Genomic DNA, 15,593 nt, shown 5'->3' on the forward strand with positions numbered 1-15,593 from the left:
ATGATGTCTCCAGTTTGCTATCCGGCAGCTTAGATCTCTAGGCGCGGGGGGTCTACTGCTATCCCGCTTCTTCGATGCATGCATGCAAGACTAGATACCCTTGAAATTGGCGTCGCTAACGTGGTACAATAAATCCCTGCGGAAATCACCGCTAGACTGGAAATATGTATGGCCTTGCTCCATACGCCGTTAGCGTTTGATATCGCCAGGGAAGTGGATATATAAACTTGGGGCAAAAGCCTCGCATTCCATGTCCCCACGTCCCAAATAATCTTATATCGTTGCATCCGGAGGATACTTTGATATGTTCCAAATGTGCCTTTCTATGCCCGAAGCAATCTATTTGGCTTTTACGATGGTACAGGGTGTCATTCCGAGGAGAAGAATGTTCTATATTTCTTTCTTTCTTCTAGCTGTTTGTTTGCCTTTGGGTTGATTCCCGCCCAAGGCCTAGACAAGAAGCGCATCCACCCGGTTCATGCGCTTCGACCTGCTGAATTCTGGCCTCCACGCACATGTATGGCTGGAGTGGAGGGAAGGTTGTCGCTGCTATAGCGCATGGTACCAGCTGCCAGTGAAGATTCACCAAACCAGCCGTGGATATCCTTGTGATGTTGGGGTGGAGAGACTGAAGACTGCAGAAGTAATGCAGTCTCCATGTCCGAGTCCTACTCAACCTGCCCATATGGTGACTGAGATATAAACTCCCCACATTTCCTTCTGAGATCTTGCAGATTCCTTCTCCACAGCATCTCATCCAGGCCTCAACTCAGCATAGTCTCTCCAAGCTGGAGTAATATCCTTACTCATATCTACACACATACCCAGTTATATACCATGAAGCTTTCTCTTGCTCTCCTTGGCCTTGCTGCCTCCCAGGCAGTTGGCCTCGCTATTCCAGACGCTACGCCGGAGACTGATGTACCGGATGTCCTTACCTTGACTGAGAGACACCATGGCGGAAGTGGCTGTCCATCTAACACCCAAACTGTCAGATACAATGTTGCCAATGATCGCCGATCCATCGTCATCCAGTACGAAAATCTCACTGCCCGGATCAATTCCAAAACTACCCCTGCCGATGAACGCACCAACTGTCAGGTGAACCTCCAAGTCGCTGGCCGTAACAACTACCAGTTCTCCGTTGCCAGTGCTACGTACTATGGCTCTGCTCGTTTGGATGCTGGTGTGACCGGCAGACACGGAAGCATCTACTACTTCTCCGGAAGCCCAGACCAGGTATGTCATTTTCTATCTCGTCTTATTATTATCGTAACAGCAGCTAACAGCAGCTTTAGGCATTCACTGCTACCGGCATCTCTGGCCCTCGCCGTGGTAACTACCGTCTCGATGACGATGCAAACAAGAGAATCTGGTCCCCATGCGGAGAGAGCTATCCCTTCAACATCAACACCGACGTTCGCATGGACAGTGACAACGACAATGCCACCGGTGAGATGAGCCGGGAGGACGGCGCTGACGGAACGGTCAAGCAGGTTATCTCCCTCGACTGGAGGAGATGTTAAGCATAAGGAAGTCGTCTTCTCCTTCCTCCTCCATCGGCCTCTTTCCCACTTTTTATTCCTTTTTCTCGCCGGCTATCCAACGGCTCCCTCTTTCGCCTCAACCTTCTTTGCTTATTCTTATTTAACATCGCTCTCGAGCTTCGTTCAACGACTTTTTACTTTTGATGAAGACATGTACACTCTCGATGCTCACTGTCGCTATATTTCCCCCTCGGCCCCCCTAGTAAATATATAACTATACCTATCTCGCAGAAATAATATCCATCTCTCTCCTCTTGGGTTCTTCCCGTGTGTAAAACGGTGGTTATCTGATATCACATCGCCAGCAAGCGCACCTTGCTTCACTCCTGCAGAGATGTATCAAACCCTCGTTCATGTGAATAACTACCTCGACTACCCAGACGATGCCTGCTGAGACTGCATGACACTAAGGCAAGGAAACGCCCTGAGATGCAGCCACTGCCGGTTTTTATAGGCCGTCTTTGCCTCCCTGTGGAGCGGCTTCCCCTGCAAAGACTGGATTCACCACTGCGATTCGACGCTGCGCCGCAGCCTCGAGGAGCTCTTCAGCTGTGCCTCTCCTCTCGCAGTCATGCCTCGACCGTGCGGCTTTCTGTCTGATCATATGAGTTTGGCTGCGTTGCTGTAACTAACCATGTAACTATATAATGGCTCTCTGGTCGCCAGGACGCATTTTCGCCAGCATTTTGCGAGGGCCGGCGACCTCAGACGCTGCACAGCCTCATCCAAAACATCGACGTCAAGCGCCGTGACAGACCAGCGATGGGCAGGTCTCTCGCCCTGTTTTCCCCTTGACCATTGCTCTTATTCTGTATGGTCGAGACCCCCCCTGGCAGCCCCGGAGGCAATCCCAGTTACGCGACTCCGTTTCGCCGTCTCAGTCGTTGGTTTCAAGTTATCTCGACCTCCTCCTGCTCCCACAACAACAGCAGCAGACAGACAGACTGGCCGGCGCCAAAGTCAGCCCTTACATAGGGGATATCCCGCCTTCTTGACGAAGAAGAGCAGGAAATACCGTCTATGCGGTGAGCCTGGGGAGAGACAACATAAAAAGCTGCTCTCGGCCGCCCTCTGCTATATTTACGCCCGCGGCTCTGCTCAGATCATGCTCGATTTCGCCCACTGAGACGAGCCTCCTTCTCTCTCACCCCCTTGATCGCCAGCACGGCCGTCTGTTGGCTTGAAATAATATATCTAGAGACGAGGAAGAATAAATTAAAAAGGGACGAGCTTCACTTTTACCCATGGTTTCGCAACCAACAGCCATGGAACCGTCCACGGCTACATCCCGCGGTGCTTCCTCAGTGACTTCATCGCGCCGCTCGAGACGCCATCCTCGGTTTCCCAGCCGCTCTCACGCTGGCGGTTCGTCTCACCAGCCGCTTAACGAGTTCCCCGTCTTCTCGACCACCGGCGATGTGGAGATTGTGATTCGCGCTGCAGATCAGGAACGTCGGTACCTATTGCATCGTCTGATATTGGCGCAGAACTCGGGCTTTTTCGAAGCTTCGACGAGTGACGAGTGGTCGAGCGTCCAGGCACAGCGGGAGATCACTGCGGCCATCTCGGCCAGTACGTCGGTTCGGCCTGGAGGAGACATACCCGACCTGCCGGGACACGAGGTCGCGCCGGAGCGTGGTGAGAAGCGCGACGAGGAAGACGATAACGAGACTCCGCGGCCATTGACGCTTCGAAATGGCATTTCGCCGGTAAAGACCAGATGGAGGTACGAGCTGGATTGGGAGAATAGGGAAGGGGATGAAGTACCAATTCTCGTGCAGAAAGTATGCCCTACACTGCCTTTGACCCCCGACAATGTACTATAACGCAGCTAACACGCCACACAGCCACCAAGTAAGAGCAAGTCAATGTTTGGGTCAACAGCGCAGCAGACTCATCCGCCGTTACCAACTCGAAACAAGCCTGTGCCTCCCCAGCAGGGCTTCTTTCGATCCATGGCCAATCTGACAGGAATCCAGTCTGCTCTTCACCTGCCTCTGGCAACCCAATCTGAGGAAAATATACCCGTCGATCCTACAATTCGTGATTATGACAACCTCTTCCGAATATTCTACAACTACGCGCCGCAGTTAAACCCACATAATATCACCATAGCGTACTCCCAGTGTAAATCGCTGATTGCGCTCGCTGATATGTACGATGCCCTGACTGTTACCGGCCCCCGAGTGGACTATCACTTACTGCGCTTCTCTTCTTCCCTTTACAAACATATTGCAAAATTTCCCGCAAGTTATATCAAACTTGGCTATCAGGCTCGCAGCCGTGTTATTTTTACAGAGGCTCTTATTCATATCGTCGGCGACTGGCCCGTTTCCCAGCCGTTAGTTGGAAGGGAACACAAATCACCGCTTCCTGAAGCAGTACTAGACTTGATAGAAGACAAAGTTGAAGACCTCAAGGACGAGATTAGAAGGGTAGAGTCGAAGCTTTTCCGCCTGACTTTGACCACCTCACGCGGTGAGCGTATTACTCCCTTCAACAACTATTTGGACTGGCTCGCCGTCTCTCTATTCCGACAATGGTTGGTTGAAAATACCACTCCGCCTCCACCTACGATATTAAAATTCCCAGCGCCTCCCACATCTACACAACGGGATGGTAGAAGCGCCAATCCCTCGACATCTACACGCAACTTATCCCACAGCGGTGGAAGCAGCAGTGGCAGTGGCAGTCGACAGCTTAATCCTTCGAACTCAACTGCCTCGCGCCGAGTAACTAATCAAACGGTCGCTGCGCGTCCTTCAACCGCTCGCCCTTCCACCGCCAGCGCCCGTCCTTCTACTGGATATTCAGCAGCCAACAAGGTCGATGCCGATACCAAACCACAAGCCCCCTTCTGTATTGGCCGAACTTTCAGACTCATCGGATCTTCCAACCCTCAGGCGTATTTGAATCATGACGAAATCAAACGCTTCCTCAAACTCCACCCAACGTCCTACTCTCGTGAAAACCTCAAGAGACTGGAGAGCAAAATAAACGAGCTAAAGCGCCTAGCGAAGGAAATCGTGAAGCCGCTAATGCGCAACTTTCTCGAGCTGGACTTGAAGAGCGCTAACGGCGAGAGCGATACATCGTCTTCTTGGCCAATAGTGACTTATCTGACTTGTACCAAAATCGAGGAAGCCGATCTTCCTTGGTATTAATGACTATTAATAACTGACATCTAGTACAACGTAATGTGTTTGAGCCGGCCTTGCTTTTACGTCGATATATTTATATTTACACAATGCCCCTCCCGACTCCTGTCTTCCAGCGTTACTCTTGTATCCTGCATTTCCAATTTCGTTCCACATATTAATATCGAGTGCTACGTGTGAATGTCCTTATGAATCTCTTATGCTGCTTTCATCTGAGCGCCTTAATGTTTGTTCTTCGTTCCTTGTGCCTTGTGCCGAGCCTGGCGTCTTGTTCGGTTTTGGATATACTCGATACAGTTGAATGAATGTTCTTTATCTTACTACAATCTGGGACAATACGCCTGGCAGCTTGATCAATTGGCAGCAGTCGCTGTTACTTGATGGCAGGAAGTCGGGGCGCTTAACTAGGCGCAGCTAGCAAGCGCAAAGAAGACCATTGGCCAGTTTTACCGAGGTCGCTTCATTCTCACGTGATACATATCTGCTTTTCAGCGACTGAACCTGAAGGTCAGCATCTAGATAAAAAAATATCACGATGACGGACAACTCGATGGAGAGGTCAAAGGATGCGTTCATCTTTTCGAAGTCTTGTGCTACAGAAGATATTCTAGAGAGAAATACTTTGCAGCCTTTATCCCTGTCACCAGAATGCATCTGGTGCATGCGCTTTCAACATTATATGCATAATATCTATATTTATCACTATATCCAACTCTCAGCTAAGGCATCCATCCCTGTACAATGTGCTTGTACAAGGTCAAGCTTCGCTTAAACAGATATCACTGTCCCCTTCATCTTCCCATGGCCCTACATTAGAGGGTTTAGAACTAGCGACCCTTTGTGGTTTTAGTTTTAAATGATATTTCTGGAAATCTACGTCATCGACTAGACACACCGAAAGATGGGAACAATCTGCATATATACAAAAGGCCTGGATATAGTAGTGGACGTCTAGAGGGCAAAGCAGCCGCGACTTCAACAGATGGAATTTTTCCACTTATGATTGACTGCTCACAGGAGAGAATTCACAGGACATATATAAGTGCCTACTACGAGTTATTCAAAGTCTACAAGGATCCTCCTGCGTTATCGAACTCCAACGTGTCAATTTCACAATACAGTCATACTCAACCAACGAACAGTCAACATAAACTTTTTACGTTCCTTGGCTCTTGTCCCTTCCACTGCTTTTAATTATCTCATCTCCTGCAGTGTTGGATACCACGATCGTGGCTGGTACTTGACTGGTCGTTTTTGTAAGTAGCCGTTTAGTATCAACTCTCATTCCACCGTCTTTTTCATTCTAGGAATAGCTAGAGTTGAACCTGGCTTCTAACGTCGAGTCTAGACGGGCAAGGGAGTGTTCCAGATCCCAATCTGGCTTACTACTGCAATTCTTATTCCAGGGTGCATTCTGTGGACTATTGCTTCCAGGACTGCAAAGACGCTCCTCTCCGCTGCGGATAAGACAAGGGCCCTATGTTATGGACGGTTTAATTACGTGCATTGTCACACAATGCCGTGGGAGCTATGCTGCACCACCAATATGCCTGCTAGCCAGATAGCCTATATAGTATAATCAATAATATTACTATGTATTTTATCACTACATTTAGGACTTTGTAGGATCACTGTAAATAAATGAGTGTGGCCTCTATTCATATTGGGCCTCGCTTCTATTCTAATTCTTGTAGGATGACTGTGTTACTATGATGCAAGTCGGCTTCTGAAGAATCCTAATAGGAGGCCAGCTGCAAACTTATCAGGCACGGCTAAAATAATACAAGCAGTTATGATAGCGATAATTAATGCAGCCCAATACCAAACACCGGCATTATAAACAGATATGTAGTTCTAGTGTATATAATCATAATACTACCAGGGGTATATATTTCTTATCTTGCAAATAACATATACATACATGCTCGTTAAGAAAATGGATGGCTAGAGGGGTTAACTTCAAGGAAAAGTTTGCAGTTTAATAAAACAAAGTATAAAAATCATTCCCATCTTGAAAACAACCCTATGCTGTGCTCTGGTTGCTCGGGCTATTCGAGTTACCAGTTTCAGCATCATGGTCTGGGTTTGCATTGCTCTTCTCGGGGAATGATGCCGTCGTCTCCTCCTGGGTGACCCCGGCACGAGTCCTGTGCTCGTCTGTCTCATCATAGTTGATGAGAACTTCACCGTTCTTGCCATATCGTCTTGGAGTCTCGCGAGCTACCTTTACCACAGTAAAGATTGACTTGGTCTTTCTGAAGATAGAGTCCATTTCTTCGAGGGAGCGGTAGGCCGTCTCTGGGTAGAAGAAGTAGACCACTGGAACGATGAAAGCGTTACTGCGAGTTAGATGGTTAGTAGCTGGCTCAAAACTTACTTTTGATCAGATGAAACTTACATAGCTGCAAAAATGATGTATGTTTTGTATTCGATCGAGGAGAAAGAAACGGGTGTGATCATGACAACCATGAAGTTGAAGATCCAGTTTCCTGAAGTGGCCAAGGCGTTGGCTGGAGCACGGATTCGCAGAGGGACCTGGTAAATATGGGCGATTAGCAGGTGTTCGTTCTATGCTTACTTAACTTGGGGGCGGAATAGGCAAACTAACAATCTCTGCAGGGTACAACCATGTCATACCGAGCCAGCCGATGGCGAAGAAAGTGTTGAAAACGAAGAGGAAGACGGCTGCGACAATACCGGCGTCTGTTTGATGCTTGAAGCTGGTAGCAACGGCAAGGACAGCCATTGAGAGGGACATGCCCACAGCACCGAACAACATGAGCATACGACGGCCAATTCTTTCAACGACGAAAACGGCAATCCAGGATGCAATAAAGTACTCGGTACCGTTGCAAGCTGCCAGAATTCGCGAAAGGAATGGACTGAGACCGATGCTTCCTTCGTAAATGGTGGCGGCATAGTATGTGATGAGATTGATACCGGAAATCTGCTGGAACATCTGGTTGACGTATGCGAGAATGACACGGTGCAAGTGGCGGTCCTTGTCCATGGTGAACAGGTCCTTGAAGCTGCCCTTCTGCATCTCAATGACCGTATCCTTGATAGCAGAGAATTCCGAGTGGACAAATCTGTCCTCCCTGTCCAAATCGCTAAGTGCAGCCAAAACGTTCATAGCTTCATCCTCCTGGCCCTTGAGAACGAGCCATCGAGGAGACTCTGGCAGACCCATGACTACGAACATGATGATAAGGGCAAAAACGATCTGGAATGCAATCGGGAACCGCCATGAGACCGAGCTGGGTTCGAGGAAGGAGAATCCAAAGTCCAGCCAGTAACTGAGACAGATACCTCCTGTGATCAGAGCACCTTCGACCATGACGAGCTGTCCTCGTCTGTGGGATTTGGAGCATTCGGACTGCCATGTTGGTACGGTGGAGGTGTTCAGGCCGTTGCCGACACCAGTTACAAGACGACCGACGATGAAGTGTGGGAGACCAAAGGCAGAGGCCTGCAGAGTAGCACCAACGACCATGATAACAGAGCCCAGCCAGATGGTCTTTCGACGGCCGAGTCTGTCACCGACCCAGATACAAGCAATTGCGCCAACGAAACATCCGAGGTTATATGATGCGACCGAGATACCTGCATTAACGGATCAGATTGAGATACGGCACATGTACAAAAACGAATAACACGCACCTTGAATGGTAGATCGGTGGTTTTTTTCGGCCCGGGTCAAGCCTGCAACCGCTGCGTTGCTGGTAGCGATTTCAGGGAAGACCTTTTCGAAAGAATGGAGCGTCAACAGTCCGCCCATGACGCCTCTGAACCCGAGTTAGATATGTCTTCTATTCATCCCCCCGAAAGGAAAGGGAAAAAAACCGGGGCTATAGGTGTAACTGGGGTGGTTCATACTGGTCATAGCCGAAGAGCCTGGGTCCCCTCGAGTCAGCATATATCACGTCGTCATAATAGTACCGGCACCCGCCTTCGCGCGCCCTAAAAGCCCGGGGACGTAACTTACAAGAAATCCAGGCCGGCAATGATGCCAATGGCAATGTTGAGCTTCGTGCCTCGAAGGCCGAAGTACCGACTCCCCACGCCCATGGTTTGACGGTCTCTTCTGTTCTGGCGCTGCCTGGCAGCTGTTGGTGTGGTGCGTCAACAGAGTCGATGTCGTTGATAGCAGGACGAAGATACGACAACGCTACCTGTCGCAGTGTCAAACTATCAACCAGTCCGTACAGCAACTACCCCAGACCAGCGGGATAACAAACAACAACGGATGGAAGAAAGAAAAGGAAACAATTACAGAAAAAGGAAGAGGAAGACGCAGAGCTATAAAAAGCTGCGCGGTGGAGGGGGGGGGGGGGCTGTGGAGGTCCCTTTTATAACAACTGTATCATCCCATCCGTTCGCCGCGCTGCCCTCGCCCAGCTTCTTCCTCTTGCTTCTCGGGCGTGACACAGCATGGCGATCCACGCACGAGAAGCCGCCAGCGAGATGCGGTTACAGCATGGACCGCGCAGGATCCCTGGCTCTGACGTCGCTGGATAAGAAAAGGCGTCTCCATATTTCATCTTAGCATAACTAACTAAGTCAACTAAACTCTCGGAAACCCTCAAGGGTGTGTCGGGTTATTGCTTTTTCTCTTTCTTGTTCCCTTTCTTCTGCTCCGTTTCTTTTTGATACTCTGCTTCCTTTGAAGCATGGATCGAATGATATTCGATGAATGGGAGAGTTCTTGTCACACACGAGCGGACGGCGGCCATGGCATGGGGTTCCATGGATTCCATGGAATGTTGGCGGTCTCATTGGGCATCGGGAGTTGATCCCATCTATTATTCTTGCCTTCGGGAATCCCCAGCATCCACTAGTGACGGGAAATTTTCCTGGCTCGTGGAGGAGCCAGCTGCAGAAGAAAGAAAAGAAAAAAGAAGGGGGAAGGGAACGGAGTAAGTATGGGGGTTAGCTGAAGGACTAATTACCAAGTACTCCGTATATGTCATGCAGTTTGCCTTCGTTTCGATGGAGCAATGTACCATCCACACACAGCATATCGCAAGGCAAACTCTTTGCTCCGTCCACGCTGATTCGGTTCCAGCGGTCGTCCCATACTCCACCGTAGTACCTGTGCTCGGGGTTGTATTCATATTTCCAGAGGGAAGAAGAGCCGTAAAGTACCTCTGGCCAGGGGTGCCCGTATTTCTTCCAGAAACATACGGAGTATACCCCTTCCTTTCTCTGGCTACCTCTCTTGTATCCGTACGGAGTACTCCGTACTTTTACTGTAGAAGTATATGGTTATCCGTAAAGTTCCAGGTGGGACCGGCAACTCTAGGAGTCACATCTTTCGATCGAGGAAGCTCGTCTAAAACCAGAGGAACCAGCTCGCTTGCGCTTGGCCAGTCGAGTCAAAGGCCCTGTCGCTGTAAAAAAGCCGCTCTCGATGTCGCTTTTTCGGCGCTTCCTCCCTCAGCCAAGAAATGCTTATATGACCGTCTCCCCTTCTCGCTCTTCTTCTCGCGCTCTTTTTGAATTGATTTTTTGTTTCTTTGAAGCCGCCGCCGAACTGTCCGGTTGCCACTTTTGGGTAACCCGGCTCCATCCCCGTCTCATCCCAGTTGGCCGACCTCTCGCTCTTGTCCCGTTTATCCGCGCTCGAAGCTCCGTAGGATTGATCGGATGGGCTGGAGAGCCAACGGGCAGCAGATTGTTGTATTGTTCACTCTGCGCCTTTTCGCCTGGGGCTGCGATTCAGTTCTTGTGGCGCCCTTTTCTTTTCCGACACGCTATGCGTGTAACTAACGGTGGGTGCGCGGGTTGGATGCCTGCCCACAGGGTGCAGACGAGAGAGAGAGGGCCACCACGACTGGCACCCCCTTGACATGGAGCGTTTCCCTGCACCCACGAACCCACATGTGGAGGGAGCCATGACGTTAGAGGTGCTGTCGATGCTCCCGTTGCATCGCCCACCGTGTTGCTGGCCAAAAACAAAGCCACACAGACTCCGGCCAACCGCCAACGTCGTCGCGATGGCCTCAAGAGGGAGCGAACGGGTCAGGCACCGCCGGCGGAAAAAGAAACGCCGGAGCGGCTGGCGGTTTCGGGCCTCGGCTGAGCGGCCGCCGGAGATACCTTTATCCGGGCTTGGACCTTCCCGTTTTTGCGTGCAGCCGGGATTCCCCTTTGGGTAAGCCGGTCGTGAACCTTGTTTTTCTTTTTTTTCTTATTGTTTTTTTGGACATCAAAGGATCCAAAGCGCCAGCCAGAGAGCAGATCCCATGGCAGTCCAACAACACAACAGCCAACATTACAACCACCCTTGCAGGAGATGTACAGAGCTGAGCGCCTTTCTCGACATCTTGCATAAGTGTTGCTGGGTAACAACAGAGTACGAGCCCGGGTACGGAGTACTTTGCGCGTCAAATTGTCTTCGTTTGGGTGGCTATCTGAATTACTACACTCTGCTGGCAACCTGCTGTTGTACAAATTCATTCTCCTGATCTCGTATCCTGCTCCCCTTTTTTTTTGTCCTTTGTAATTTTCCTTATTTTTTTAACCCTTTAAATGTATTTTTTGTTGCCTCCCATCATTTATTATTGTTTTTTTTTTTTTTATTCGCGCATTTGTCTCAAGTCAATCCTCGTGTTGCTTGGGTTCGGCCATTTTTCACCCGTTTGATGCAATCCTCACATGTCGTTGTTGGATGGACTGTCAACAGAATAATGGATGTCACGGGTTTTTACCAACCAGCAGTGTCTCCACCACCCCAAGTGGCTTCGGGCTCCATGACGTTGCTCCCGCCGGCTTGGATAGCAGCTGAGTCTGGTGTCTCATTGTTATAAAAACCTCCACCATTGCCGCCGTTTTCATCAGCAGGGGCCTGGGGGCAGCGTCGAATGGTGTGGCCCACTATGGTTTTGCTGTGGTCAGCATATATACGGGAATACATATGTCATGAAAACAAATAAATGCACAAATTCAGGGTAAGGGGGGGGGGGGGGGGGGGAGGGAGACAGCATACTCTCTCCACAGCAGCTGCATTTAACCTTACTCCAGTCCTTCTTCTTGGTGCAGTCGCGACTGAAATGACCCACTAACAACGTCTGTTAGATGTGTTGGATAATTATAGGTCTTGGATAGGAACTCACTCTCTTCACAGTTGCGGCAAGTAACATTCGCCATGTTGCGAGGTTGGTCACAGTCTCTGGCTATATGATCCTCGCTCCTATAGCCAGCAACATTATTAGCAGCTGTGATAAAACCTGGGTGTTTAAAATATATAAATGGCAAACTAACCCGCAGTTGCGGCAAGCACGAGAACCACCTCCCTGAGGGCAGTCCTTGGCAAAGTGGCCGACTATGAAGACCTAGGCGTTAGCTTCTTCCTTTTGTTGCAAGGATTGGGTTGGTTGGCGTTCATGATGATACCTTCGTTGCAGCGTTTGCATTCAACCCCTTCAGCAGAGCGAGGCTCAGTACATTCATTGGAACGATGACCGCCCTTTCTGTACCGAGAGTTAGCAATTATATGCGGTCAAAAAGTAGGTCTTCAATGCAAAAGCCACGTACCCGCAGTTACGGCAAGCAAACCTATCGACACGGGCTTCCTTGCAGTCACGGGCACGGTGACCTGGCTGTTTGCAGTTAACACACTTGACTTCCACACGCTCGACAACAGAAAGTTCCTCCTTGCAGCTCTTCATGATATGACCCATCTCTTGAGGACAAATAGTTAGCAGTGAAATAACTATTTGAATCTGAGGATGGTAGTCTTGTCTTACTTCCGCAGTTGGAGCATTTGGGGATCTGACGGTCAAGAGGGAAACCAGCCTCAGCAAGACGTTCGAGGTTCTCCTCCGGGGTGGCAGGCCAGCGTTCCTTGAGGTTGATACGCTGGGGCTTGTCACTGAAGTAGAGACCCACAACATACTTGCAGTTGAGCTTCCCCTGGAGATTGACAACAGTGTGGCAATCGCCAATTTCACGTTCCTGACAGGTTTCATTAATATTCATCAGCCAGCCAGGAGTTCGTGACTACTTACAAGCGCAATCAAGTAGACATTGAGCTTCTCCTGGCGCAAAAGCTTCTCAATATCAACATAGGTAGCAAGGGGAACCGCCTTGCTGTAGATCTTCAAGCCCTATACCCTCGAGTTTAGCCAACATGATTTCGTATGACAACCAATGGGGACCACTTACATCACGGAAATCTTCGAGGTCTCTCTCCTTGCTAGCCTTCTTCAAGATCTCCAAAGCCTCTTCTGGGAGCTTATCAGGGACATTATGCTGCTCAAGCTTACGGTTTTCAGTGCATTCCATGGTTTTGTGGCCTGAATCGTCTGTTAGATGAAGCGTATGATTGGGCATGTAGCAATAAATTCAAAACTATACCTTCTCCCTTGCAGTTCTTGCAGATATCTGGGGGACGGTCAGGACATTCAGCAGCTGGATGTCCTTCTTTTTCACAGATACGACAGGTGCCGGTGAAAACACGAGGGTTTGGGCAGTCGCTCTTGTTGTGACTGTTTTCAGGGTGTCAGCCAAAAGAGAAAAAGTCTTGATGTCAAATGGGAGCGTGTCATACCCTTCCTGGCCACAGTTGAAACATGCCCCAGAGGGCTTTCTCGGTTCCGGACATTCACGAGCGAAGTGGCCGGCCTGTCCGCAGCTGTAAAGGAAGGATGTCATTAGATACCTGGGCTGAATTATGGCAGTCGTTTGATATCACACTTACTTGCGGCAGGTATCCCCATTCGCGTTGTCATCAGCTGCGACAACGGCCATGTCGTTGGTGGCACCAGCACCGAAGCCATCGCCTCCATCGTTCCACTTATCACCTCCCGCGTCACCGCCGTCGTTCCAGGTGGCATTGGCTAGCATCAGGAACGAGTTAGCCAGACGTATTCAAGCTGGATACGATACCCCTCGTCATGGCTGTGGTGCTCCCTGATGTGAGATATCACCAACGAAAGATAGCCAGCCCCGCGACGACGGCCTCGACCTCGAGGACATCGGGAAAGGGTAAACAAAAGACTTACCAGCTTCCTGCTGCCAGTCACTCATGATGGGCAGCCTTGACAAGTTCTCTAGTCTGCAGCAATTATCAGTTCCCAAAGTTCTTGGGTGAGAAGAAGGAGGAAAAGTTTTTGGTAGAAGGAAAATGTGGGTTGAAAAGGAAAGGAAAAAAAATAAATAAAATAGGACAAGCTAGCAGCACAGCCGCTGACACGCTCAGGTGAGTGAAGACAGATATCTCGGCGTGGAGAGAGCTCACAGAGAAGAGGAGGACTGGCTCTAATCAAGCAGCAGAGCACTGAGAGGGCAGTCTTCAGTGTATAGAAGGACAGCTAGCAAAGCTGCTGTTGTTGTTATTGTCAGACGAAAACTGCAGAGACGCGATGAAAGGGAAAAAGAGCAGGAGGATGGATTTCCAGGACAACCACAGGACAGCTGGCTCTTACTACTAGGTATTTTACTGGCACTTTTAGAGAGGACATTTATTTGCATGATTTACTGCAGGACAGTATAGGCTGCTTGATAGAGAGTGAAGAAAGGTGTATCCGTCTGATGAGGCCTCCTTGGTTTGCCAGTCCATGACAAACGCCGGCTAGCTGCAGGATATCAAGGAGAGAGACAAAGGCAGGAATGCAGAAACCCCTTGCAGAATCATATAGAAATCCATTGGCTGCCTATATATATGGCTCTGTCCATTATATAGACCACATAGCCATATTTTTCTAGATCTAAGTAGGTTTAGAGGTATCTACTATGACATTTGCAGTAGAATTATGACATCTTCTACTGGAATAGAACGGTATATACCGCTTTGAAAAGCTCAGTATATAGGATACTCGATTCAGGCTAGGTATATTTGTATCAACTTTGATATCAATTGAGGTGCCATTGATATCATCCGGTAGCTGCAGTATCTGCCCACCATGGGGCCATCATAAAGCATCGCTGGCTGCTAACCAGGTATATCCCCAACATCCAGCTCACCACCGTCTATCACTCCGCCAGTCCATCGAGACTTCGAGACTTCAATAATATCGAAGAAACCCGCAAAAAGTCGACTTGACGTTCGGAAAGAAGAAACGAGCCCAACGCCAAGATATATCTTACATCAGCAATCTGACGAAGCGCCAACTTGGACACTTTCGCGACTTTTGCTTGACGGACGAGCTGGAGCAGCTGAAGAAGAACCGAACAGACAGACGGACAGGAGACCCGGAGACGGCGATCGAAACATGGAACAGGCCCAGGCACAAGCTCAGCCGATGCCAGGCGACCTTAACTGGCGCCTGAGTGCTCACCCGCTCACTTTGCTCTTCTTTCTCGGATTCAGAATAGGTAGCTTGCTCATGTACTTATTCGGAGTCCTCTTCATCAAAAACTTCATCCTCGTCTTTATCATCACCCTCCTCCTGCTCTCTGCCGATTTCTATTACCTGAAGAACATTGCTGGCCGTCGACTAGTGGGGCTACGGTGGTGGAATGAAGTCAACGTGCAGACCGGTGAATCGCACTGGGTGTTTGAGAGCTCAGACCCCAATACCCGTGTCATCAGCGCTACGGACAAGCGGTTCTTCTGGCTGGGGCTCTACAGCACTCCGGCATTGTGGATTGGACTGGCTGTTCTAGCCATTATCCGGCTGCGGAGTGTGATCTGGCTCAGTCTTGTCGCAATTGCTCTTATTCTCACCATTACCAACACTCTGGCATTCTCAAGATGTGACAGGTTCAGCCAGGCTTCTTCGTTTGCCTCGAATGCCCTTTCTGGCGGGATTGCCGGGAACTTTGCAACAGGGATGTTTGGAAGAATTTTTAGATAATTCCAGACAGCTAATATCCCACTCATATACCCGTATCTATCTTTATCTTCATACAGCTTATTGCAAGAATTTCTGGATGGGCGATCAGA

At 49.5% G+C, this 15,593-nt stretch overlaps 6 protein-coding genes across 6 annotated transcripts; 3 read left to right on the forward strand and 3 right to left on the reverse strand.

Annotated features, from left to right (window-relative positions):
* Positions 1-837: 837 nt before the first annotated feature.
* ARB_00107 (uncharacterized protein) lies at positions 838-1,526 on the forward strand (the record flags this gene model as incomplete). Its single annotated transcript, XM_003013614.1, has 2 exons — positions 838-1,239; positions 1,299-1,526. 2 exons carry the CDS (start codon positions 838-840, stop codon positions 1,524-1,526), a joined length of 630 nt encoding a protein of 209 aa, XP_003013660.1.
* A 1,265-nt stretch (positions 1,527-2,791) lies between these two features.
* ARB_00108 (uncharacterized protein) lies at positions 2,792-4,711 on the forward strand (the record flags this gene model as incomplete). Its single annotated transcript, XM_003013615.1, has 2 exons — positions 2,792-3,331; positions 3,395-4,711. 2 exons carry the CDS (start codon positions 2,792-2,794, stop codon positions 4,709-4,711), a joined length of 1,857 nt encoding a protein of 618 aa, XP_003013661.1.
* Positions 4,712-6,728: 2,017 nt separating this feature from the next.
* On the reverse strand, positions 6,729-8,483 carry ARB_00109 (MFS sugar transporter, putative; the record flags this gene model as incomplete). The annotated part of the gene is made up of 4 exons (XM_003013616.1): positions 6,729-7,044; positions 7,104-7,273; positions 7,314-8,308; positions 8,366-8,483. The coding sequence occupies 4 exons, from the start codon at positions 8,481-8,483 to the stop codon at positions 6,729-6,731; spliced, it is 1,599 nt and encodes a 532-aa protein (XP_003013662.1).
* A 3,546-nt stretch (positions 8,484-12,029) lies between these two features.
* ARB_00110 (uncharacterized protein) lies at positions 12,030-12,991 on the reverse strand (the record flags this gene model as incomplete). The annotated part of the gene is made up of 5 exons (XM_003013617.1): positions 12,030-12,177; positions 12,242-12,419; positions 12,454-12,661; positions 12,715-12,813; positions 12,872-12,991. 5 exons carry the CDS (start codon positions 12,989-12,991, stop codon positions 12,030-12,032), a joined length of 753 nt encoding a protein of 250 aa, XP_003013663.1.
* Positions 12,992-13,057: 66 nt separating this feature from the next.
* ARB_00111 (zinc knuckle domain protein (Byr3), putative) lies at positions 13,058-13,735 on the reverse strand (the record flags this gene model as incomplete). The annotated part of the gene is made up of 3 exons (XM_003013618.1): positions 13,058-13,340; positions 13,407-13,545; positions 13,711-13,735. 3 exons carry the CDS (start codon positions 13,733-13,735, stop codon positions 13,058-13,060), a joined length of 447 nt encoding a protein of 148 aa, XP_003013664.1.
* A 725-nt stretch (positions 13,736-14,460) lies between these two features.
* ARB_00112 (uncharacterized protein) lies at positions 14,461-15,504 on the forward strand (the record flags this gene model as incomplete). The annotated part of the gene is made up of 2 exons (XM_003013619.1): positions 14,461-14,486; positions 14,667-15,504. 2 exons carry the CDS (start codon positions 14,461-14,463, stop codon positions 15,502-15,504), a joined length of 864 nt encoding a protein of 287 aa, XP_003013665.1.
* Between the last annotated feature and the right edge of the window lie 89 nt (positions 15,505-15,593).

Source organism: Trichophyton benhamiae, assembly GCF_000151125.1.
Source record: "Trichophyton benhamiae CBS 112371 chromosome Unknown contig00074.8, whole genome shotgun sequence".
NCBI classification, from domain to species: domain Eukaryota; kingdom Fungi; phylum Ascomycota; class Eurotiomycetes; order Onygenales; family Arthrodermataceae; genus Trichophyton; species Trichophyton benhamiae.